The 23,568-nt window shown below is 39.8% G+C and overlaps 1 protein-coding gene across 13 annotated transcripts; it reads left to right on the top strand.

Annotated features, from left to right (window-relative positions):
- The first annotated feature begins 9,912 nt into the window (after positions 1–9,912).
- LOC137735651 (uncharacterized) lies at positions 9,913–14,737 on the top strand. Of its 13 annotated transcripts, none has more exons than XR_015964528.1 (7): positions 9,937–10,095; positions 10,194–10,349; positions 10,751–10,920; positions 11,934–13,142; positions 13,409–13,541; positions 13,737–13,816; positions 13,968–14,737. XR_015964528.1 is itself a non-coding variant. In XM_088697588.1 (4 exons), the coding sequence occupies exons 2-4, from the start codon at positions 10,228–10,230 to the stop codon at positions 12,923–12,925; spliced, it is 1,284 nt and encodes a 427-aa protein (XP_088553714.1). In that variant the 5' UTR covers positions 9,913–10,095; positions 10,194–10,227; the 3' UTR covers positions 12,926–13,186. The 13 variants fall into 13 exon arrangements, 2 of the variants coding, with proteins under 2 accessions (XP_088553714.1, XP_088553715.1); XR_015964526.1 differs by adding an exon at positions 13,618–13,651 and having other exon boundaries at positions 13,737–14,737; XR_015964525.1 differs by having other exon boundaries at positions 13,409–13,651.
- Positions 14,738–23,568: the final 8,831 nt, after the last annotated feature.

Raw genomic sequence — 23,568 nt, 5'->3', positions numbered from 1 at the left:
AAACTCATGCTTTTGTCCCTGCTTTTCTTGATGTTGGTGGTGAGTTTTAAGTCTTTTGTTTTGCATCCTTGTCATGTTTAGGGTTATTTTCTGATGTGCATGGGAAGGTCATCGCCTATGCTCCCTGACATCTTAAACCTCACGGAAAGAATTATCTTATTCATGACCTAGAGCTATTAACAATTTCCCTTGTTGTAAAAGCTGGTGACGCTTTCTCTATAGCAAGAAGTGTTGCATCCTTTCTGACCAAAGAAATGGTAGTGTGTTTTCACCTAGAAGGTGTTGAGCTTGAGACATAACAGGTGGATGAAACTCATCGATGATTTTGATTGCGCTTTGAGTATCATCTTGGTTAGGCAAATGTTGTAGCTGATGCTCTTAGTAAAAAATCACATGGACAACTTATCCATCTGAGCTATCCATGTCCTACTATTATTTTCTCTTCAAGGACTTAGCTTTACTTTAGCGCACAATCCATGTTGAGTATTGTTGGCACACTTTTAAGTTAAACCTGTATCGGTAGATTTTGTGCAGGAAACCTAGGAGTTTGATCAGTAATGTGCGAGTTTGAAGGAGTAAGTGTCAGATGACATGAGACGGGATTTGAAAATCTGAGGAGTTGGAACTCTGTTGTTAAGAAACAAATTGTTTTTGCCTAAGGGGAATGAGGTTGTGAAAAAGGAAAATTCTTACTGAGGATCATATTTCAATGTATGCCATGCATGATGGTAGTAGACTTGGCATTCGTGTCGTATTTTTCGTGTTCGTGTCATTTTAATGTCATACCCGATATCTTAACGGGTCATGTTGTGTAACACCAGTTAAAATAAACGAGTAAAATGACCTGACCCGAAATTGCCCCGATAATATTAACAGGTAATATAACCCACCCGTTACCCGTTAAGGAAAATATATTTTAAACCAATAAATAATCAAATGAAAAACATAATACTAAATAAGTATATACATACCATATTGTCACATCCAAAACATAAAAACGGAATTTTCTTTTAAGTATATATTTACATACCCAAAATAAGAGCATAATAAAATATATATATAATAGAACATTACAAAATATCAAATGTTCAAAAGATTTACAAAATTAAGGACATTGGAATATTAGAACATTGGAACCTTGCACATTTTCTTCCAATCAAACCCTTCAATTTTCCTCAATCACCATGGAAATAGTATTAGAACTTTCGCTTGATGTATTGTCTTCAAGAGTTATATTGATGATGTTTTCAGTGAGGTTTTCCACATTGGCACTTTCTTCCGCATAAATTAAACATAGAAAAATCAAACATTGTAAACCATTCAAATTATGGGTACTAAAAATAATTATGAAAAGAAATAAAAAATAGTTCTATATTATATAAACGATATACTACCTCCTTTTCATAGTTGTATGTATGTCTTCTTAGTTCTTGCCTATACAAATACTATACTAGTTTATTTTATTTTATTTTATTTTTGCAAGCATTTTATTTTAATTTGGACAATAACATGTTAAGTAAAATTTATCCTAGTAATGATAATAAGGAACTCTCATAATAAAAATAAATAATGACTAAAACTTTTTTGTTTTTTTAACTTATATAGAATAATACAAAACTATATATTTAATATAGAATACATTGTATATATTAATGTGGCTATTGTATTTTATAATAAATCTTTTAGTAATTAAACTTTAAAATTATCAAAATAAATTTTTTCTTAACGGGTCGAAACGGGTTACCCACGTGTTACCCGCGTGTATTCCCGTTAATAACTTATTATTAACGGGTTCTTAACGGGTCACCCGATAATGACCTGATTATTTATTGTGTTGATCTGAAATTCGTTATTTTCATGTCGTGTCAGAAACTGCCGGGTCTAGCTGGCAGTACTCAATTGTACCATTGTTTTTTGTCCACTTTATTATTGGTATTGTATGAATGAGATATCGCTGAATATGTGAGGAAATGCTTGATCTACTGGTAAGTGGAAACAGAGGGATGGAAGCCATCGGGCTTATCTCAATTTCCTTCTATTCCTGTTTGGAGGTGGGAAGAAATTTCCATGATTGTCTTTTTTAGGTTGTTGAGGACCCACTGTGTCACATCCTGACCCGGGCCCCACCACATCCTAGGCTCGACTCCACCGTAGCACGATATTGTCCGCTTTGGGCCCCGACCACGCCCTCACGGTTTTGTTTCTTGGAACTCACATGAGAACTTCCCAGTGGGTCACCCATCATGGGTTTGTTCTCACACGAACTTGCTTAACTTCGGAGTTCCTATGGAACCCGAAGCCAATGAGCTCCCAAAAGGCCTCGTTCTAGGTAGAGATGGGAATATACATATAAGGCTTACATGATCCATTCCCCTGGGCGATGTGGGATGTAACAATCCACCCTCCTTAGGGGCCCGACGTCCTCGTTGGCACACTTCCAGCCAGGGATTAGCTCTGATACCAAATTGTAACATCTCGCCCTGTGCCCCCACCACATCCTAGGCTCGACTTCACCGTAGCACGATATTGTTCGCTTTGGGCCCCAACCACGCTTTCACGGTTTTGTTTCTGGGAACTCACACGAGAACTTCCCAGTGGATCACCCATCATGGGATTGCTCTCGCGTGAATTCGCTTAACTTAGGAGTTCCTACAGAAACCGAAGCCAGTGAGCTCTTAAAAGGCATCGTGCTAGGTAGAGATTGAAATATACATATAAGGCTTACATGATCCATTCCCTTGGGCAATGTGGGATGTAACACATTGGGTATACAAATGGAAATGGGTGAATGTCACCATAGACTTCCTGTACAAACCACCTTGTACATGTGGAGACTATGATGACGTTTGGGTATTAGTTCATCAACTCACTCGGCATACTACCTACCATTCCGTGATGACTATACTTTCAACCGCTTAGCATAATCCTTCATTCTAGACTTTGTTAGATTGATGTCTCAATTAACATCGATTTTGATTGTAATCCTAGATTCACCTCTTGGTATTGGAACGTATTTTAGTTAACTTTGGGTTCGTGTTTACCCTACAACACTTCGTATCATTTTTAAAGCAGATAGACTGTTCAAGAAAACCACTCAAATTCGAAAATTTTAGCTCAGACCATCAGTCATTCAATCACCCATTAACACCATATCGAGTGAATGATTACCACTAGTGTTTAAATATCCTTGAGGTTATTGTTGTAACAGGTTATGAATATTGGAATAGGAAAAAGTCTAAGTTCCCGCCTATTAGATTACTTTAGACTATCAATCGAGTCAAGTCTGCGCTCAACCATCTCGACTTGCCACCACAGAATCAAGTTAGGTACTCACACGTATTCTGGCATCAAAGTTACGCATTCAATCTAGTTATCTTGTACTCTAGATTTGATGGACTTAATTTGACCCTTAAATTTTTTAGAGTTCTTTTAGCCTTCTCAGCATAGCCTTTCGCTAAATCCGAGAGAAATTTACAAATGGGGACCCTATATTTGCCACATCATCACTTAATGATTAATTTAACAGATTTTTAACGGTTGTATGAAATTGTAAACAAAATAATACTAAATGTATGAGATTGAAATGTTTTAAAGATGTTGTATGAGGTTGTAATTACACTGAAACCTGATGGGGTAAAATGTAATTTGCCCTAACTTTTGAGAAATGTTAAGAAGATTCTCTCAAAAGTATGACTCTCCATGGACTCTCTGCCACTCATCCTCATGGCACAATTCCAATGCCAACATTATAAAACATTGTGCCAAAAAAATGAGGTGGCAGAAAGTCTATAGAGCGTCCCACTTTGAGAGACTTTCCTTAGCATTTCTTTTAAAAGTAATGCTAGAGAGACTAAATTTGCAGACAAAGTTTTGAAAACTAAAGGGTATGGAAGTTGACGATTGGTTTATTACTTACATGTTGATAAACGTACTTATTCCTATTGGTGACACATCATTTAGTTTGCAAATTTAGTCTCCCTAGTACTACCATTCTGTTAACTTTTTCTTTTGTTTTTATTAATTTTTTTCTGTAAATTTGGGGATTAAAAGGGAAGATTTATTGCAATGTGTCAAAAAGATGGCAACATATGTAAAACGGGATAGGCGTCAGATGCTCATTTGTGCGGTACATCAACTATCTGGGTACCAAGTATCGAGTTACACTTCAAAATATTGACGATTCGTATAAAATGTCGTAAAGGCTTGTGGAGTGGCACCACAATTTGTCCCATCTATTGTGTGGCAACTGATCCTACTTTGTTTCCAATTATGGGGTCCATTATTTTCCTTCTGTCTAGTGAGACCTAAGCAGTGTGTGGCATGGTAGGGGTGTGCAAACGGGTATGGGAACCGCAAGTCAGGGAGGGTAATCACGGTTCAGGACAGGTATAGGTATGGGTCGATTCTTAATATTTTAGAGAACAAACGGGGCGGGCCGAGTCTAAATACTTAGAGGGTACTCGAACCGACCATTTTCTAATTATAATGAATGGCCGAGATTGAATGATAACCTATCATCCAATCTTAACCGTTAGTTTCTACCCTAGGCTCTACCCGAGTCCAAGCCAAGGTTCCAGAATCACAGTCACTTTCTCAAGTCTTAGTTGCCTCTCTATCCCTCTCTTGCTTATCTCTTTCCCTCTCGCTCCATCTCTTTCCCTCTCGACTCTGTCACAATTTCATTGGAATGGAAACCTTAATTGCCTCGTACGGAGACTCGTCGTTGGACTTCGACTCCAAGTCACCGGCTTTACCTCCACCACCACCTTCGGAGCTCAACAACCCTCAAGAACCCATGCCTGCGCTGCCTCCCCCTCATCTATCACTTCTTGATAGCCCCAATTCCTTCGGTAACCTCTGATTCCCATCAATTTTCTATCGTTTAACTTTCTGTAGTGATGGCTTTTTTTGAGTTGTGCACCAAGTGTTTGATTCGACTTCTTCAACTTAGAGTCGACGATGGTGTTCTGCTATGACTTCTTTAGCTTGGCTTACTGTTGGTGGTCGTCTTTCTTCTCTTCCTTGGACTTGGGCTTGGGTTTCCATCCTTAAGTCTCATTCTTCTTCACTGATCCGGCTTGATGTTGCAACTAAGCGTCCATGGCTGCTCCGTCGAGTGTTTGGTTGTGAGACTCTGAGTCAGTCCCTCTTCTCCCTCTCCTCCCTCTCCCTTGACTCTCTCATTCCTCTGCCTTCTCTCATTCCTCCCCAATCAAGGTACGCCTAGGGTTTCTATAGATCTCGATTAGTTGAATTGTGAACGATGCATTGTTATAAGTAAATGTTTCTGAATTCGAAGTTTGTATAGGAGATTTGATATTGATTAGGGTTTTTTAACGATCTGTGTTTGTTTAGGTCGGAAATTACAGGCTAATGCGGACACTAATTCCAACGTGCTCGTGAAGGTTGAGGAGCAGATCGGCACTGTTCCAAAACCGAAAAAAAAGAAAAAGAAAGAAATTGGACCAGTGGACACGTCCCGAATCGGTTTGTTTGAAATGGACCAGGTTAGGTCTGGTTTTCAAGCTCAAAATCCTTCTATCTGGCTCGTTACATTTTAAAATGGGTAGAGCTAGGTTCCTCTTAATTTAGGTCCTGCCCGACCTATGCCCAGTGTAAAACGGGACAGGTGTCAGGTGCTCATTTATGCGGTACATCAACTATCTGGGTACCCGGTATCTAGTTACACTTCAAAATATTGACGGTTCGTATGAAATGTCATAAAGGTTTGTGGAGTGGCACCACAATTTGTCCCATCTATTGTGTGGCAACTGATCGTACTTTGTTTCCAATTATAGGGTCCACCACTTTCCTTCTGTCTAGTGGAACATGAGCAGTGTGTGGCTTATGGTTTTCCACGTCATCTTGTAATTCCTTCTTACTCATGAGGAAACAGGAGCCACGAAATGTAAAGAAAATCCACAAAACATAAGTCATTGCGTTATCCTCTTCCCTCTTCTACTTTCTCACTCTCTCTGGAAATGCCAAGATTGACTCCCACAATGTGCCACCATGAATTCACGGCAAGATATTCGCCTTCACTTCCATTGATGGCAATAACTACACTAACACTTGACAGTGAGGAGAATATGAGATTAGAAGGGAAGATTATTTACAACATGTAAAAAGTGATATATTTCTCAGTTTAAATGAGAAGACAGGAGTTAACTGATAGGAGCATATTTATGTGACTTATTTTGCTTGTTTTCGTGCATTTATGTTATTAGTTCTTAGTTATTTTAGTTCTTTAAGCTTCTTTTGTGTGTTTTCAGGTTCATAAGACGTATTTGGCGAAATGATGCATTTTAGAGCCTTTTGGAGCACTTGTGGGCACAAATTGGATAGCTTATGCTTGGAGCAAAAGGAATGGACGAAATTGAAGAGTTGATGTCGCATGGATTCCTACTACGACAAGGATTCCTACTACGACGAGGATTCCAATTACGAGAAGGTTTCCAAATTGAATGAGGTTTCCCACTCACATGAGGATTCCTAGTTGGACGAGGATTCCTAATCACACAAGGATTCCTACTTGAAGTAGGAAAGTTAAGCCAAAGTTTCCTATTTTGGTTGACCTTTCCTAAATCAAGAACGCTCTAAGTTTTAGCACTTAAGATGACTCCCGAGCACCCTTGGACAACCAACAAAGGTTCTTTGCAAACTTTCCCTTCCTTGCCGTGCAAAGAAGGGTGTTTCCCTTTCTTTGTGTAAACTTCCCTATTTTCCAGATATGTTAGGACCTTTCCCTTATTCTAATACCTCTTGTTTTGTGCCTTACCTTTCCCTAAACTTTATGCCGCACCTCCCCTTGTGTTTCCAGATTTCAAATTCTTATTTCCTAGTTTAATTCACTTTCTTAGTTCTAAAACTTTCCCTAAGGTCCTAATTTCTGATTTCTTGCAAGGAATTGACTTTTCCTTACTTCTTTTGCACCAATTTCGTTTCTTACCTTAAATTCCCTTTCCTTGCTGTGCAAGAGGTTTAATTTTTGATTCCTTGCAGGGCAAGGACATTCCTTATTTGTTTAAATTCGTGCATCCCCTTTTTCTGATTTTATTTGGACTTTATTCACTTACCTTTTCTATTTAGACTAGGAAATCTGAATCATAACTTAATTAGGTATGTTATTAACTTCCCAAAACACATATAATCAGCCTTTGGCCGAACCCTAGAGATCATTCACCACATAAATTCGTCCATTCACTCCCACACACATCCATTCATCCCAAAACACCATTCTGCTGCCCAGAAATACAACCAGCCGCTCCACATTCTTCCACCACCTTTGCCGAGTTCTCCACCACCTTCCAACCATCAAACACTCATCCACACTCAACCTACACCCCTTGCCGTGCCTCTAAACACCCCAAAATCCATTCTACATCATCAAAACAGTCCAGAAACCATCACCACCCAATCTGCTGCAAGCAAGGGAAATGAGACAGATTCACTCAATTGTTTGGCTCTTCATTCTGAGTTGTTGAACAATTTTAGGTGTATTCTATCTTATATTTCAATGTCTAATTCATGTAATCTTTGTTTTTCTTTGAGTATGATTGGCTAAATTTGTTTTGGCTAAGGGTGTATTCGAAACCATGATTATATATGTGAAATAAGTTGATTACTTCGTTACATAAGTCGTGAATACAATTTGCTTAACCGTTTGATTGAGAACTTATTCTTGTATGTTGATTGAGAGTGCACGCTTAATTTGCATGCTTGAATCTGGTGCTAGGGTATAAGTTTGTTTCACCTAATCGTTATGAATTTATATTCGCAAGTAGTGAAGGTCGCCAGTCACGATCGTGTTAAGTAGATTCCTGGCAGGAGTATCATGTTTTTCATAGTTACAAATGCCTTGTCGATGCTTATGATTTCCAAAGAACGTAATGATTCTAACATATGTCTTTATCATGCTGTTCATATAGAGAACTTGTTAGGAATAATTTGTTTGCGATGCATATTCATCCAATTCAATGATTCTAGGGAAATCTGAAGGTTAATTTAAGCGGACCTAATTAACTTGGAGTGTCGAGGTTCATAACTTATTGAATTGATAACTGGAAATTGATTTACATTGCATATATTTCACGTGTGGAGAAGAACCCCTTAGCTATTCCATCATCCATTGATTCATCACAATTTGTTTTACAATCTATTTTCTTTACAATCTATCCATTTAATTTAATTTCGTCCAAACACAATCCCCCCCCCCCCCATATTTTGTTAAGTCTTAGTCATTATAATCTGTCTTATTTTGTGTGTTTTAAGTATTTGGAGTCATAAACACCTTCAAATTCGTCCAAATCTGCCTAGTTTATATTATTGTTTTGTTTGTTTGATTTTCGTCCAAAACCAAATCCCCAATTGTCTTAGAGTGTCTAATTTGTTCAATTATGTTTTAGATTGTGTTTTTAAGAGTTTTGAGTCAAGTTAGAACCAATTTTCGTCCAAGTTTGTGTTTAGGCTCAAAACTGCCCAGTTTGTGTTTTTAGGCAGTTTTGAGTGTTTTTAGCTTATTTTGAGTCTTGTGAACTTGTTTTGAGTTTTTTTAAGTAAGTTAAGTGTTTTAAAGGTTAGTTTTATTTATTTGAGTCAGTTTGAAGTGTTTAGCACCCCTAGTTAATCCCCGGTTAGAACGATCCCTACTTACATCATTACTACAATTGTCACAAATAGGGTTTAATTTGTGTGTCACATTCGTAACGCATCATTAACTTAAAAAATAAATAAATAAATAAATAAAGATAATATGCAACGTGTCAGAAAGATGGAAAATATAGCCAGGTGTGTGGTGCTCATTTGTAGGGTACATCAACTCGTAAAGGCTTGTGGAGTGGCCCTATAAATAGTCTCATTTTATAGCATAAGTTTGACATTACCCCCTTAGGCCATCTCCAACCGAAGGGTCCAGATGGCCCAAAATTACCTGAAAACCGTCTCCAATCAAGAGCAAGGCCAGTGGGCTGTGGAATCTGAGAGGGCCCCACAAAATCGGAGAAGGCGAGAGGACTGGAGGGCTGGCTGCATGCAACCAGCCAGCCAGCCTGGGGCTGGCCATAATTCAAATCAATCATGTCGGTTAAAACTAACAGGAATACATTCATATTGTTTTGTATAAATGTATTATTGTCGGTTAATCGACAAGATTGATTTGAAATTTTTTTTTTACAGTTTTATTATTATTTTTTATTTACGAAATTTTTCCTATAACTTCTATTTTTCATTTTTTTTAAAATTCGATTTTTTCCTATAACTTTTATTTTACAAAATTTGTAGTTTTTAACAACATTTAACAAATTATTAAAAACATTTCTAGTTTTTCATATTTGTTAAAAAAAACATTTAACAACATAAAACTTAAACAACATTTAAGTTGTAGATTTTAAATAATAAATTATGTTTGGCCCTATATCTCTCGATTGGAGATGATTTTTTGTGATAGGGCTAAAATGAGCTCTCTGACCCTTTGACCCTCGACTGGAGACGGAAGCAAATATGACATTGTACTGTTCATTAAAATAATAATATCTTGGAGAATCTTGGAGGGTCAGAGGGTAAAACGAGCCATCTGACCAACCATCTGCTGGAGATAGCCTTACACTCCAAAATAGAATAATGTTAGGGAAATTAAAATTTTTAAACCAAATTGCAAACTAAATGATGTGTCACCGATAAGAAAGAAATACGTTAAGCGACACTTAATTAATAATCCAACCGTTTACAACCACGTCATTTAATTTACAAATTTAATTTAAAAAATTTGATGTTTCTAAAGTTACTCTTTCAAAATATTCCGCCCGCAATGAATTTCACTAGATACTGTAGACGGTAGACTTGGCAGCTCCCGTGATTGTCGACTGCTTTGTTTCCAATCATGGGGTCCACTACTGTCCTTCTGTTCAGTGAGAGCAGAGCGGTTTGTGGCTTATTGTTTGCCACGGCATCTTGTAATGCTCACTTGCTCCTGGGAAAACAGGAGCCACGAATTATATCTGAAGAAACCTACATAAGTCATTGCCTTCTCCTCTTTCCTTTTCCCCTCTCTCTCTCTCAATCTGCAAGTGCCAAGTTTGATTCGTTCATTTGAGGAAGGTATGTGTTCTTTGTATCTTTTTTATTTCTGGGTTTTTTGGGTGTTAAATGTTAGTATATAAATATGTACTTTGGTGTTTTTCTTGTTTATTTTATAGATTGTTAGGTGCGTTTGAGTTGCAGAAGAAGCAAATGGAGCAAAAACAAGTTGGGGAGCTTGTATCGGTGACGTTCACATGGAAGATTGAGAAATTCTCTAGGTTGAGATCCCAGAAACATTACTCCGATAGTTTTAATGTCGGTGACTTTGAATGGTATGTTTCACTTTCTTCTTATGGTTTGATTTTTGTTTATATGTGTACTTTGGTTGTCTGGTTGTTTTGGTTCTTGTATATATTTGGTGGTTTGATTCTTGTATATATGTACTTTGGTTGTTTAATTCTTGTATATATGCACTTTGGTTGTTTGATTCTTGTAACGACACACTGAGGTTTTTTGTGATAAAACCCTACTTGTTATGCTGATATGTGGTAAGATGCAAGTAGAGGACAGGACAGTATACGTTTGATTAGTAGTTGGCCGATGACCCATCTTTCTGAAATCTTGATATAAATATCAAACCTTGTTTTTGTTCTCCTTCTGGACCCGTCCAGATTAAAATAGGAGTACGAAAATCACTTTCCTTATAAGATGTATATGTTGTTTTAATCATCAGGCAAATTGTCGTATATCCGAAGGGCAGCAGCGGAATCCCTGGAACGCAAGACCTGTCGATATATTTGAAAGTGGCAGATGCTTCAGCATTGCCGTCTGGGTGGAGTAGATATGCCCAATTCACCTTGACTGTCGTCAACCAAGTCAATTATGATAAGTCCATAACAGTTGGTAAGTCACATGCCCTCACTGCCCTCACTTCGTCTTGTTTATTTCACAATTATGTTGGTGCATTTCTGTTGGTTTTGCTTTCATTCAGGCTCTCACTTGCTTGAATATTATTATTTTACTTCAGATTGCAATTCAATCTTTGATTGCCTTGTCTGCACTTGTTATGTTTTTCGCAAGACTCCTTCGTACCAAGTGTTGTCTATCGGCTTTAGGTTTTGGCATCAGTTGCAGTAGCAATTTTTGTACTTCATGGAACAGGGGACTAGCTGGAAGAAAGAATGGAAATATGAAAGTTTGTTTCTCTTGTTTGTTCTGGACATACAGCGTACCACTAAGTCTCAGATATGATGATAGGAGGAAATTAGGTTCAGGTAAATTGGGCGATTCCAAAAGGTATTTTATGAATTGTTAAGCATGCAGTTCTCGAGGTTGTGGGAAAAGGCATGAATGTCAAAACTCTGAGGTTGAAGGGTGATGGTCGTTTTTTGGGGATAGAAACAGTGAAACTAGAAGGATTTTTCAGGATTGTTCAGGGGTAGGTGTGCTTATGGTAGAGTTAGTTTTATGTCAACTCTTTGGGCTTCAGTCAATGTAGAGTTCAGGGAGTATCTATGCATGCCAATCACCAGCATGGTTGCTGGACTGGGAAGTTGCAGCAAGTTGATTGAGTGTGGTTTGAAGCTTGAATGTCTGGTCGTCTAATTTAACTTAATTGTTTTGCTGCCATAAATTTGATAATTTTCGTAATAAGATTTTGGTTTCTTTTGGAAAAAAAAAAAAATTAAAGAGGAACAAGAGTGGTAACTTTTACTTTCCCATAGAAGGGGTATATATTTAGTTCTTCAGAAAGCATGTCTACCTTTTTTGCCCAGACATACTAGACTACCAGAGAAGAGAATTACTGTGTACATGATAGTAATGTTGAGTTTCCATTGTTATTATTCTTTAATTGCCTATGAGCTATGCTTGTCTTATTATAATTGTTTGTAATCTGTCTTCTTCTGATTTTACAGAAACTAAACATGTGTTCTGCGCAAGTAAAATGGATTGGGGCTTCACATCATTCATGCCTCTAAGTGAGCTTTGTGATGTCGCCCAAGGGTTTATTGTGAATGATACATGTGTTCTTGAAGCTGAGGTTGCTGTCAGTCAGGTTGACTATATGGCCGAAGTCCAGGAAACTTGGTTTCGTCCTCCTATAAAGCCCTCACACCATGAAGATGAAAGGCAAGGGTATTCAGATGTGGAAGCTGTACAACTTACAGTGCCTATTTCTGAACAGGTGCTTGCTTTTCAGGATGCACCAAGTTCTGAACAAAAGCAAACAAATGCTGATTTTGAGCAAGTTCTAATCTCTTCAGTAGCAGTTACAACACCGAGTTCTGCTCAAGTGCTGGCCTTGTGGGACAGACCAAGTGATGGGCAAGTTTGGACTGGGGGTGACGATAGCCCTGTTGGATCTCCGATAGGTAAGGAACATGAGCAAAAAACCTCTGCCCCAGTTGGCGAGCTCATGGATTTCAGGGGTTTAGGGAAAATAGACAAAGCTTTTGTTCCATTCCTAGAGGAAGTCTGTTTGTTGCATCCTTCATTGATCGAGTGCCAAAGGAAGAGAAGTCCTTTGTTTACTGAATGGGCATTCACAGCTTTGGGTAGACTCCTGCATTTTCTAAAGACTAACAAGGGTACAGATATGAACGAGGATGCTTGTGAGCACCTTCAACTTTTATGGGAGGAGCTTGAGTCCTTCAAATTTGGCTTGGCTTGGTTGGAGCCTCATGTTCAGTCCGCATTGGGTATGAAGAAGTTTGTGGAAAGGGAACTAGAGGTAAAGGAGCTGAGAAATAATGTGGATGCTTTGGAGATTGAAGTCAAGAGGTTGAAGGCTAGGCTAAATTTGGCAGAGTTAGATTTTGAGGATGCGAAAAGAGACATGGGAGAGGCCGAACAAAGCTTTGTAGAAATAAATATGGATGGCGAGCTCGGTTATGGTGGGATGCATTAGCCGTACTGCTTCTCCCTTCGATGTGAAAACCATATGCAATATATATATGTATTACAGGCAAAACTCCCTTGTTAAGGGTGATCCTGTATGTAAGCCACGGTGAGGGAGACCCCCTCCGTTGCAATATTTGTTATGAACCAAACCCCCTCCATCTGAACACTATCAAAATCCCTGTTGTGGAGAGCTCCAATACTATCGAGCAACCACTTGTCAACCGGTATGAGAATTTTCACCTTAATTTGACGTTGAGTATTTGGTTTATGTGGGTTTACTTTTGATGATTTAGGGTCGTTAATTTCGTTGAAAATCTGCTTGGTTTTCTTTCGGTTCTTGCTGATTGTTTCTATTCGCATTCTTTATCGTTTTGACTTAATTCTTGCGGCACTAGGGCGTTATGTATTATATTTCAGGGCTTTTATCGAGAGCCATGAAAACTGCATGGTATGACAAATTTGGTCATGTTTACTCTGCTTAAAAATGCAGGCATCATTATGTTTTTTGTCGGACGGCCAGATTCGGGGAGTGGACAACGGTGATCGCTGAACTGAGCAGACTGGAATTCATCATTGTCTAAAGTTGAAGTAACCGGGGAAGAGCTTTGGAGGAAGGGAACATTGTAAATAATTGTATCACAACGTTAGCTGTACTGCAGTGTTTTTATGCAATTTTTTTTAATATTCATGTTTATGCAGAAGCAAGGTTTTAAAGGTGCTAGTCAAGAGACGGGTAGGGGCAGGGGCCTAACGTCTAGGTGTTAACACTCCGCTAGTTCGTTGTGAGACTTAATCCATTTTTCTATCCCTTTGTGTAGATTGGGTTAGCCCTGACAAGTGCGAGCAGGGAGATCGTCTGGCACCCCAAACAATTGGGGGCACAAAAAATATTGGGGTGGTATATTCATACATGTTTTTGTAAACATGAAAATTCTAGTGTCGAATGAAACAAGAACACGTGTACAAAGTAGTTTTGTATTGATTTGAATTCATAGGTTACAATCTCTGTTTACTTTTTTCCTCTGATTCAGTCTTCAAATTTGATGTAGATGCGTAGGTTGTTGATCCAAGGGTTGAGGTGACTTGATTTCGGACGAACTGTTGAACGATTGTTTCAAGGTTTGAGCTTGAAAATGCATGGATAATCTTTACCTCAAGGGTGTGACAAAGGTAGTGTGTGATGCAGGATTTCGTTGCTTCAAGGGTCTTGGCGACTTGATCTTGAAACGAACGTTGCTACAAGTTTATAAGCTTGCAATAAAGTCTTCAAGGGATGGGCACGAGCGTTTGTTGATTCTTCAAGGAAGTGCTTCGGCTTTGGTCGAGAGAAAACTTCGGCTTTGGTTGAATGTTCTTCAATGAGGGCTTTGGCAGCGTATTAGTCTTCAAAGGTTTGGTAAAGTTTCTTCTGTAGAGATTTTTCGACCTTTATGCTTGTGGGAGGATCTTGAGCGTTTGTTGATTCTTCAAGGAAGTGCTTCGACTTTGGTCGAGAGAAAACTTCGGCTTTGGTTAAATGTTCTTCAATGAGGGCTTTGGCAGCGTATTAGTCTTCAAAGGTTTGGTAAAGTTTCTTCTGTAGAGATTTTTTGACCTTTATGCTTGTGGGAGGATCTTGTATTTATAGGCTTCTCAAAGCTTACATTTGGATGGATTTGGTTTTGATTTATGTCTTAATTCGTCTATGGGAGAATTTAGGGATGTTTTGTGTCTTAATTTCAGACATCTTTACTCCCTTGGCCGAATTATAGGGTTTTTGTTGCCTATTTTGTGAGTAATCTTCAATTCTTGCTTGTTTTATGAAGATGCCTTAACTTTCTTTCTGGTTTTGAGAACACTTTGAACGCTTGCCCTTTTTTTTTTTAAAGAGAGGTTCTCTCTCTTTGGTCGAATTCTGGGAAGTTTTAAGCTTCCTTTGCTTGATTTGTGCCACATGTCATTGATGATTATTTCATTTGTGATAAGTCATATGCCACGTGGAGCTTTGCGATGCATCATTTGTATGCAACGAAATTTACATATCTACAAATGCCCCCACTTCAAGGTGCGTTGTAGGCATGTGCTTACCACGTGTAGGAAATGTGTTTGGAAGTCTTGCAATGTGAATCTTCAAACTCAAGGGTCGTTAAGATTTAATCTTGAATTAGTTTACTTTTTCAAGGGTCGTAGAGGTGTATTTATTGAACCAAACATTTCTTCCATGGCAAGGAAAGAGTTTTTCCTTCCCCTTTTGATTTCCTACAACAAGGAGGTGTTTTTTTTTTTTTTTTTTTTTTTTTTTTTTGGTGTTTTGGGAAACATGTCATTTGGCTTGCACGCCCAGTTTGAGATTGATTTATTTTTTGGAAAATTCTGTAAAAAATATGGGAAATGTAGTCTTATCCCTTATCTTTTTACGTATATATCACATGCCACTAGGAAAAATCGAGAAAGCCTTCAACTTTGTATTTTCCTACAGCTGCGCAATCATGACAGGAAAACAACTTCTGTGGGATAAACTTTGAAAACTGGAACGTTTGGCACAATGATCCTCAGCCACTTAGCTTCCTTTTCCAATTCGTCTTGCATCAAAACTCATTCGGAAAGTTGAATTATCACAAAAAACGTCTTACTTGCGCAGATTGGCTTAAACTTTGCCATTTTTTTTGCTTAGAATTTGCTTCCTTCTTTTGGTTGGAATGTGCATCCTTGTTTTGATTTTCCTTTTGCTATTTGGGCATGTATTTCCCTTATAGCATTGGGAAGCAATTGACCCTATTTATAGGACCATTGAGTGTGCATTTTTTTTTTCACAACACACAATTCTTGCCGTGGGCTTGTTTGGAGCTTTTACCGTGGGTTTTGCTTGTTGGTGTTGCTTGGAGCTTGTTGCAGTGTGTCATTATTTACCACGTGGTGCTGTGCAAAAGACTGCAGCGTGTTTACGCTATGTAGTGCCTTTTGGTCACAGTATTCCCTTGGTAGTGATGTTATCGTGCGCATTTGTTGTTGCTGCTGCTGCCGTGTGCATTGTTGTTGCTCCTTGCCCTACCCCTTGTTGCTGTTTGGTGCGAGTTGTAGTTGCTTGAAGCTTGTTGCAATGCGTCGCTTTTACTGTGTGGGGCTGTGCAAAAGACTGCAACGAGTTTATGCTATGTAGTGCCTTTTGGTCACAACTTTCCTCGGTGGTGACGTTGCCGTGCAGTGTAAGACTGCTTGCGTAATCGCTGCGGGGTTGTGTAGTGTGATTGCATAGTGTTTTGGTTTTCTTTGCTACTGTAGCGCGCTTCGAAGGACCATCATGTAGCTACTCTCTGCCGTGCAGTGCAAGAAACTGCTTGCGTAATCGTTGCAAGGCTGCATAGTGCGATTACATGGCATTTTGGTTTTCTTTCCTATTGTAGCGTGCGTTGAAGAACCATCTTGGAGTTGTCTTCTTTGTTGTGCTTGACCAAGCTTTGTGGCTGATTTTCTTTCGTGGTTGTGACTTCATCATCGTCATTTTTCAACGCTTACAAGGTTGGTCTCACATGTCTTTTGCTTTAGTGAAGTGATTTTTCTTTCTTTGCTGCCCCACTTTTGTGCTTATGTTGCTTTGTTTATTTTGTTGCAACCATGGTATTTTTCAAGTGCTTTAAGAATAATATAATCACTATTTTTGCGAAGGAATGTGATTCGTAAGATAGAGAGACGATGTTGAAGCTTTGAGCGCCATTGACTGGCCCTAGGGCGCTTGTTCTTCATGCAAAAAACAATTTGATGCACATCAAGTTGTGGTCTTCTGAAGTGTCTTGGGAGGTAACAGATTTTAGTTGATTAACTACGAAGAAGAAGGCGTGTACATCGAAGATTCTAATCTTGAATCTTTCACACCATGCTCATGACAATTCACCAGCTTCGTTTGAGCTTCTTGGCGATCCCATCCGTAGTGGAGTTGTGGCTTGGAATAACACTTTGCCAACTACTGGAGAAGCCATCTTTGTTGAGTTTTATTGGGAGTGGCTTAAAGATGTATTAAGCCAATCCAAAATATGTGCTTACCAATGTGGGCCTTTATCACGCTGTGTACGCATCATTGTTTAGCTACGATCTCCATCCTTCCGTCCTTTGTGTGTTTTTCGAGCATTGGTGTTCAGCAACCAACACACTTCACACAGCTTAGGGGGAGATGTCGATTTCACTTTGGCATCTCCACAAGATACGAGGCTTCCCGATCCAGAGAAAATTTTACAACGAGGTTGTTCCTAGCGTGAAGAAGTTTTCTCATCGCATTAGCTGAGGATTGCCTGCAAGTTGTCGCTATTTATTTTGGGCGTATTAGAAGCTTTCCTAGGATGCTTAGGGTAAGTCAGGCGTGAAGATGTCTTCATGGATCTAATTTTGGTATTGGGATGCCATGAGGTACAAGAGACCTTCGAAGAAAAGTGGCCGCAACATGACGATGAAGCTGAAATGAGACTTGGATCCGTCAGGTGTCATTGGTCTAGCTGGGAGCCGTATCCCTGCCGAGTCAAGAGCATTTGAGGATCTTGGCGTAGCGTCAGAGCACTTGGAAGAATTTTACCTAGCCGTTTTCTTAGCTTGTTGGCTTTGTAAGTTTTCTTCCCCAAAGACGACGTAAACTTTCTCTATCCCGAAGTCTTCAAAGTTGCTAGCAAGATGGTTGTAGGTGAATCTTTTAGCCTTGCTATTTCGGTCTTAGCCAATATTTACAATGGCTTGAGTGTTGTTTCGAACTTGATGAGCATCGAAGATCGTGTTGCGGTACTTCCCTATCACTATGTATACGGTTGGTTGGGTGAGTACTTTGGCACTCATTTTTCTTCGTTGACTTTAGACAAGTCAAGGCCTTCTTCACCAACTTTAGTCAAGCCGAGGCCTTTGATGACAAAGTATTATGGCGTGCTTTCCGCGAAGAGTCTTGATGATTCGCAAGCGCAAGCATTGTTTAGAAGTTGTGATGGCTTGAGGATGGACCACCTAGCAAGAGTTGGCTCGGCACGGCGAGGCCTCATAGATGATTCACACCTTTGTTCTTCCAATTTGTCTTATCTTACTAATCTTCGCTTGAGGTATGTTTCTTTGCGGTAAGGAGATCGATGTCTTGTTCAGCCGTATAGTCCTCACCGTTTCAGCAGGCAATTTGGTTTTATCCAACATGTGCTAGGCAAGCAGAAAGAGAACACATAGATGAAATCCTTGCAAGCCATGTATATGCATTGGGAGTCTTATACTCGTTCATGCAAAAATGCTTCCAACACCCTTCTGGCCAAGGACGAGTTTAAGAGCAATGCAGTGACCCGTGCCTATGTAGGTTGGTGGTTGAAGGTGCACCGTGAAGACTTATGGATGGCAAATGGCACTAATTCTTCTCATTCACGCAATGATGCGCAAAGAAAGGGTTGTTCCGCGGTTCTTACGCAGCTAGAGCCTTTTGATTATGCCAGTGCATCTCATTTGCAAGAATGACTCACAACTTTATCCCCTCAACGCTCGTGCTTGTCTTCTCATTGTTTGGATGCTTCTGAAGAGGTGGGTGATGAAGTTGATTCGTACGAAGATGAGCTTGTTCTGCGGCAGTGTCAACAAGTTTTAAACAAGCGACCGCATGAAGGTGTTTTGGATGACAGTGATGTCAATTTTTGTCATAAGAAGAAGAAAGTATTCAGTCCTCCTCAAATTGACTCGGCGAACATGGGTGTTCATTCCTGTATAGAGATGCTATTTGGAGGCAATTTACCTACGGACGAGGAGATTGGGAATTCGCCTATTGCAAAGCTTGTTCCAAATCAGCCAAATTTCCTAAGCTTGCTGTGTGTAAGTGAGGTATGCAAGAGCCCATTATGCGTCCAACACCTTTACCAGCTAACTTTGAGATCTCTCTGAGAGGGCCGAAAATTGGTGGCACTGAGTAGTTTGTCCATTGCGTCAAGCTTCGCACGACCATGTATCTTAAAAGCCATATTTAGAAGAGAATTTCAAAATGCTCGTTGGAGGACCTTGCTTTGCTTAAGGAGGACTTGTTGAAGCTTGTTTCTGCAATTGACAACCTTAACGTTGACTCCTCGCTCTTGAGAGTCAATATTGCCAAACTTATGGCTACCTCAACTGAGTATTCTTCCTTGCATGCTATTTCCTTGAAGAAGTTGAGTCCAGAGATCAGAGCTCAACAACTTGCAACAATAGACTTATCAATTGCCTTAAGTTCGTCTTCTCAACAAGCTACTTCGGAAGGTTATCAAGCTACATGAACCTCTTTATCTTCGGCCTATGTGCGTCTTGAAGCATTGGCGCAAAAGCAAAGGCATTTGGAACCTGAAGCATCACGACTTCAAGGTGTTCTCTTGGAACAAGAAGCTACACTTTCTCAGCATTAAGAGGAGAATTCACGCCAAAGCAAGGGAGAGGTGCAGCCATGGAAGTACCTACTTTGTCTCCCACCGATGTAGAGACTTTGGAGACTTTTGAAGGCTTGCTTGAAGAACATCGTCGTAGTTTTAGGGACATAGCTGTTCGGTAGTGTCTTCCATTTTTGTGCTTAAAGCCTTCTTTGTTTTTGCTCATTTTGTAATAAAGCTTTGTAGCCAAATTCTTCCTTTAAAGAAATAAAGTATTCACCTTTTGAATATTTTCTTTATTCTTCAAAGTGTTTGCGTTTTTTTGTTGATGATGTGACTGTACTTGAAGTTTTTGAAGTTTCAAGTTGCCTACGTACCCTTGGTTGAGGAGGGATCAAGTCATGATGTAGTTCAAATGAGTGATGGATTTTGGTGATTTTGATGGTGATTTTTTTTTTTTTTTTTTGCTGTACACAGTTTATGCTCTTGCGAGCCAGAAGCGTTGAGTGTCACCTTTTAAGCTCGTGCAAACAAGGAGTATTGAGTGTTGCCTTTTAAGCTTGTCCCAATAAGGAACGTTGTGTCGTGTGCAGTTTTTGAAGTTTCAAGTTGCCTACGTACCTCTGGTTGAGGAGGGATCAAGTCATGATGTGGATCAAGGGAGTGATGGATTTTGGTGATTTTGATGGTGATTTTTTTGTTTTGTTTTTGTTTTGTCGTAAATAGTTTATGCTCTTGCGGGCTAGGAACGTTGAGTGTCGCCTTTTAAGCTCGTGCAAACAAGGAGTGTTGTGCCGTGTGCAGTTTTTAAAGTTTCAAGTTGCCTACATACCCTTGGTTGACGAGGGATTAAGTCATGATATAGATCAAAGGAGTGATTGATTTCGATGATTTTGATGGTGATTTTTTTGTTTTGTTTTTGTTTTGTCGTACATAGTTTATGCTATTGCAGGCTAAGAGCATTGAGTGTCACCTTTTAAGCTCGTGCGAACAAGAAGTGTTGAGTGTCGCCTTTTAAGCTCGTCCAAACAAGGAGCGTTGTGTCGTGTGCAGTTTTTGAAGTTTCAAGTTGCCTACGTACCCTTGGTTGAGGAGGGATCAAGTCATGACGTAAATCAAGGGAGTGATTGATTTTGACGGTGATTTTTTTGTTTTGTTTTTGTTTTGTCGTACACAATTTATGCTCTTGCAGGCCATGAGCGTTGAGTGTCGCCTTTTAAGCTTGTGCGAACAAGGAGTGTTGATTGTCGCCTTTTAAGCTCGTGTAAACAATGAGCGTTTTGTCATGTGCAATTTTTGAAGTTTTAAGTTGTCTACATACCCTTGGTTGAGGAGGGATTAAGTCATGACGTAGATCAAGGGAGTGATGGATTTTGGTGATTTTGATGGTGATTTTTTTGTTTTGTCGTACACAGTTTATGCTCTTGCAGGTTAGGAGCGTTGAGTGTCGCCTTTTAAGCTCGTGTGAACAAGGAGTGTTGAGGGTCGCCTTTTAAGCTCATGCAAACAATGAGCGTTGTGCCGTGTGCAATTTAGGCTCGTGTATGAGAGAAGCATTGAGTGTCGCCTTTTAAGCTTATGCAGACAAAGAGCATTGGGTGTCGCCTTTTAAGCTCGTGCGAAAAATGAGCATTGTGCCATATGCAGTTTAGGCTCGTGCAGGCGAAAAACATTGCTTTTTTGGTTTTAAGGGTAGTAACGCTTCAAGAATTTACCATTGATGGGCCGATCTTCAAGCCTTTTTCTGCCATGATTAGGTAAGCACTGTTGGTGTAGACTTCTTGTATTATGTAAGGTCCATCCCACTTTGATGTGAATTTGCCTTTTGTTTTGTGAGTTGTGATGATGGGCCTTCGTAATGCCAAGACAAGATCTCCAGTTTGGAAAAACCTTGGGCAGACCTTCTTGTTGAAGGCCTTAGATAGCCGTGCTTGGTAACATTCCAAGTGTTGTTGAGCTTTGAGCCCTATGTCGTCTAGTGCTTCCAACTCTTGAAGTCGCAGCTTTGCGTTTTCCTCTTCAGTCAAGCCTTCTTGTATAGCCATCCTTAGTGAGGGGATTTGACTTTCGAGTGGCAGAACAACTTCCACACCATATACGAGAGAATAAGGCGTAGCTTGGGTAGGAGTCCTATGTGTCATCCTATATGCCCAAAGTCTTTCGCTTATTCTTTCATGCTAGTCTCTATTTGTTCGAATGATCACATTCTTTAGGAGGTTGCACGGTGTTTTGTTGAATACTTCCCTCAAGACTGTTGGCCGAAGCATGATACATGAAAGACTTGTGCTGCTTGAATTTGTATGTCTCGTAGAGCTTGTCCATAAGTCAGTTGGAGAACTATTTTCCGTTGTTAGTGATGATGTAACAAGGCACACCATATCGATAGATGATATGCTCTTTGATGAAACGGATGACAATTTCCTTCTTAACTTCCTTTAGGGGTACGCCATCAATCCACTTGGAGAAGTAATCTGTTGCTGCTAGGATGTAGGCTTATTCGGCAGATGATTTTGGTACGATTGGTCTTATGACGTCCAATCCCCATGCATCAAATAGCCATGAGGCAACTGTAGGGTGTAAAGGCTCAAGTGGTTGATGTATGAAGTTGGTGTGAAACTGGCAAGCTTGGCACTTTTTGGCGTGCTCCAGGCAATCTTTTATCATGCTTAGCCAGTAATAGCCCATTCTTTTGAGCTGGAAGTGTAGCTTGGGTACAGATAGATGCGCCCTGCATATGCCTGAGTGTGCTTATTTCATGGCTTGATTGGCCTCTTCCTCACCTAGGTATCTTAGAAGTACTTATTCAAAAGAGCGTTAGTATAATGTTTCTTTGTAGTAGAGGAAGCAAGGTGCTCGTTGACGTATTTTAGAACAATGTCTAGGATCGTCTGGAAGCTTTCCATGCTCTAAGTAGTCGATCAACAGCAGTCTCTAGTCTTCAGTGTCGACTGGAAGTACTGAGGTGACGTTTGTATCATCTTGTAGCGTTTCAGTGTTGAGCGGGATCACCCATCTTTGGCAAACAGGCATGTCTGCAGCTTCGTTTTCGCCTGGCGCTATACTTAAGGCTAATTTAGCGAAAGCGTCCGTCATTTGATTTTCTTTTCTTGGCACATGTTCTAACGTCAAGGCCTCGAACTTTTGTAGCAGTTGAGTTGCTAGCCGAAAGTATGAGACGAGATTATCTTTCCTTACTTCATATTCAGTCAAAAGTTGATTGATTATGAGTTTGGAGTCGCCATACACTTCTATTGTTGTGATTTCCACGTCGATCACCATTTGGAGTCCGATAATTAACGCTTGGTACTTAGCGACATTGTTGGAGCATAGCTCGTTTAGTCGGAAGAAATAGGGTAATATTTGTCTTTATGGTGACATGAATACCACTCTTGCCCTAGCTCCGTTTGCTCGTGCAGATCAGTCGAAGAACATTGTCCATATTGGGAAGATGTCAATGTAGAACACCTTATCGTCAGGCAAGTCGTCTAAGATTTTCCAATCGGCTGGGATTGGATGATCGACAAGGAAGTCTGCTAGGGCTTGTCCTTTGATGGCTTTGGCTAAGACATAGACAATCTCATACTGATTGAGAATCAATACCCATTTAGCTAGTCGCCTTGTCAAAATTGGTTTGGGCATGATATATTTGACCAGGTCAACTTTAGCAACTAAATAGATAGTGTAAGCATGCATGTAGTGTCTAAGCTTTTGGACAGCAAAAACTAAGGCAATGCAAGTCTTCTCAATCGGTGAGTAGTTGAGCTCAACACCAGTGAGAGTTCAACTTAGGTAGTAGAGTGTTCCTTCCTTTTGGTCTTCATTTTCTTATGCTAAAAGTGCTCCAATGGAACCTTTTTGTGCAACAATGTATAAGATGAGTGGCTTTCCCGGTATGGAAGCTCCTAAGATAGGTGGGTTTGCCAGGTACCTTTTTTATGTTTTTAAAGGCCTTGTGGCAGACGGCATCCTATATAAATGGAGCGTCTTTCTTTATGTGTCAACTGAAGGGTTAACAGCGTCTAGCAAGGTTGGAGATGAAACGCCTAATGAAGGCTAGTCGTCCTTGTAGACTTTTCAGCTCGTGTAGATTCCTTGGCTCAGGCATGCTTTGAATGGCCTTAATCTTTAATTGGTCACGGTGCTTGACTTTTCCACTTCAATGCCACGATGCTTAACTTTTCCATCGAGGAACTTCCCAGAAGTAATGCCAAATGCACATTTTAACTGGTTCATCTTGAGGTTGTAGTGCCGTAGTTTGTCGAACACCATTCATAAATCCTTTAAATGATGAGATCTCTTCTTGGTCTTAACAACTATATTGTCTACATAACAT

The sequence above is a fragment of the Pyrus communis genome, chromosome 7 (genome assembly GCF_041283825.1).
Source record: "Pyrus communis isolate YQ-2024b chromosome 7, ASM4128382v1, whole genome shotgun sequence".
In the NCBI taxonomy this organism is placed as follows: domain Eukaryota; kingdom Viridiplantae; phylum Streptophyta; class Magnoliopsida; order Rosales; family Rosaceae; genus Pyrus; species Pyrus communis.
This window is presented reverse-complemented; position numbering and strand designations above follow the sequence as displayed.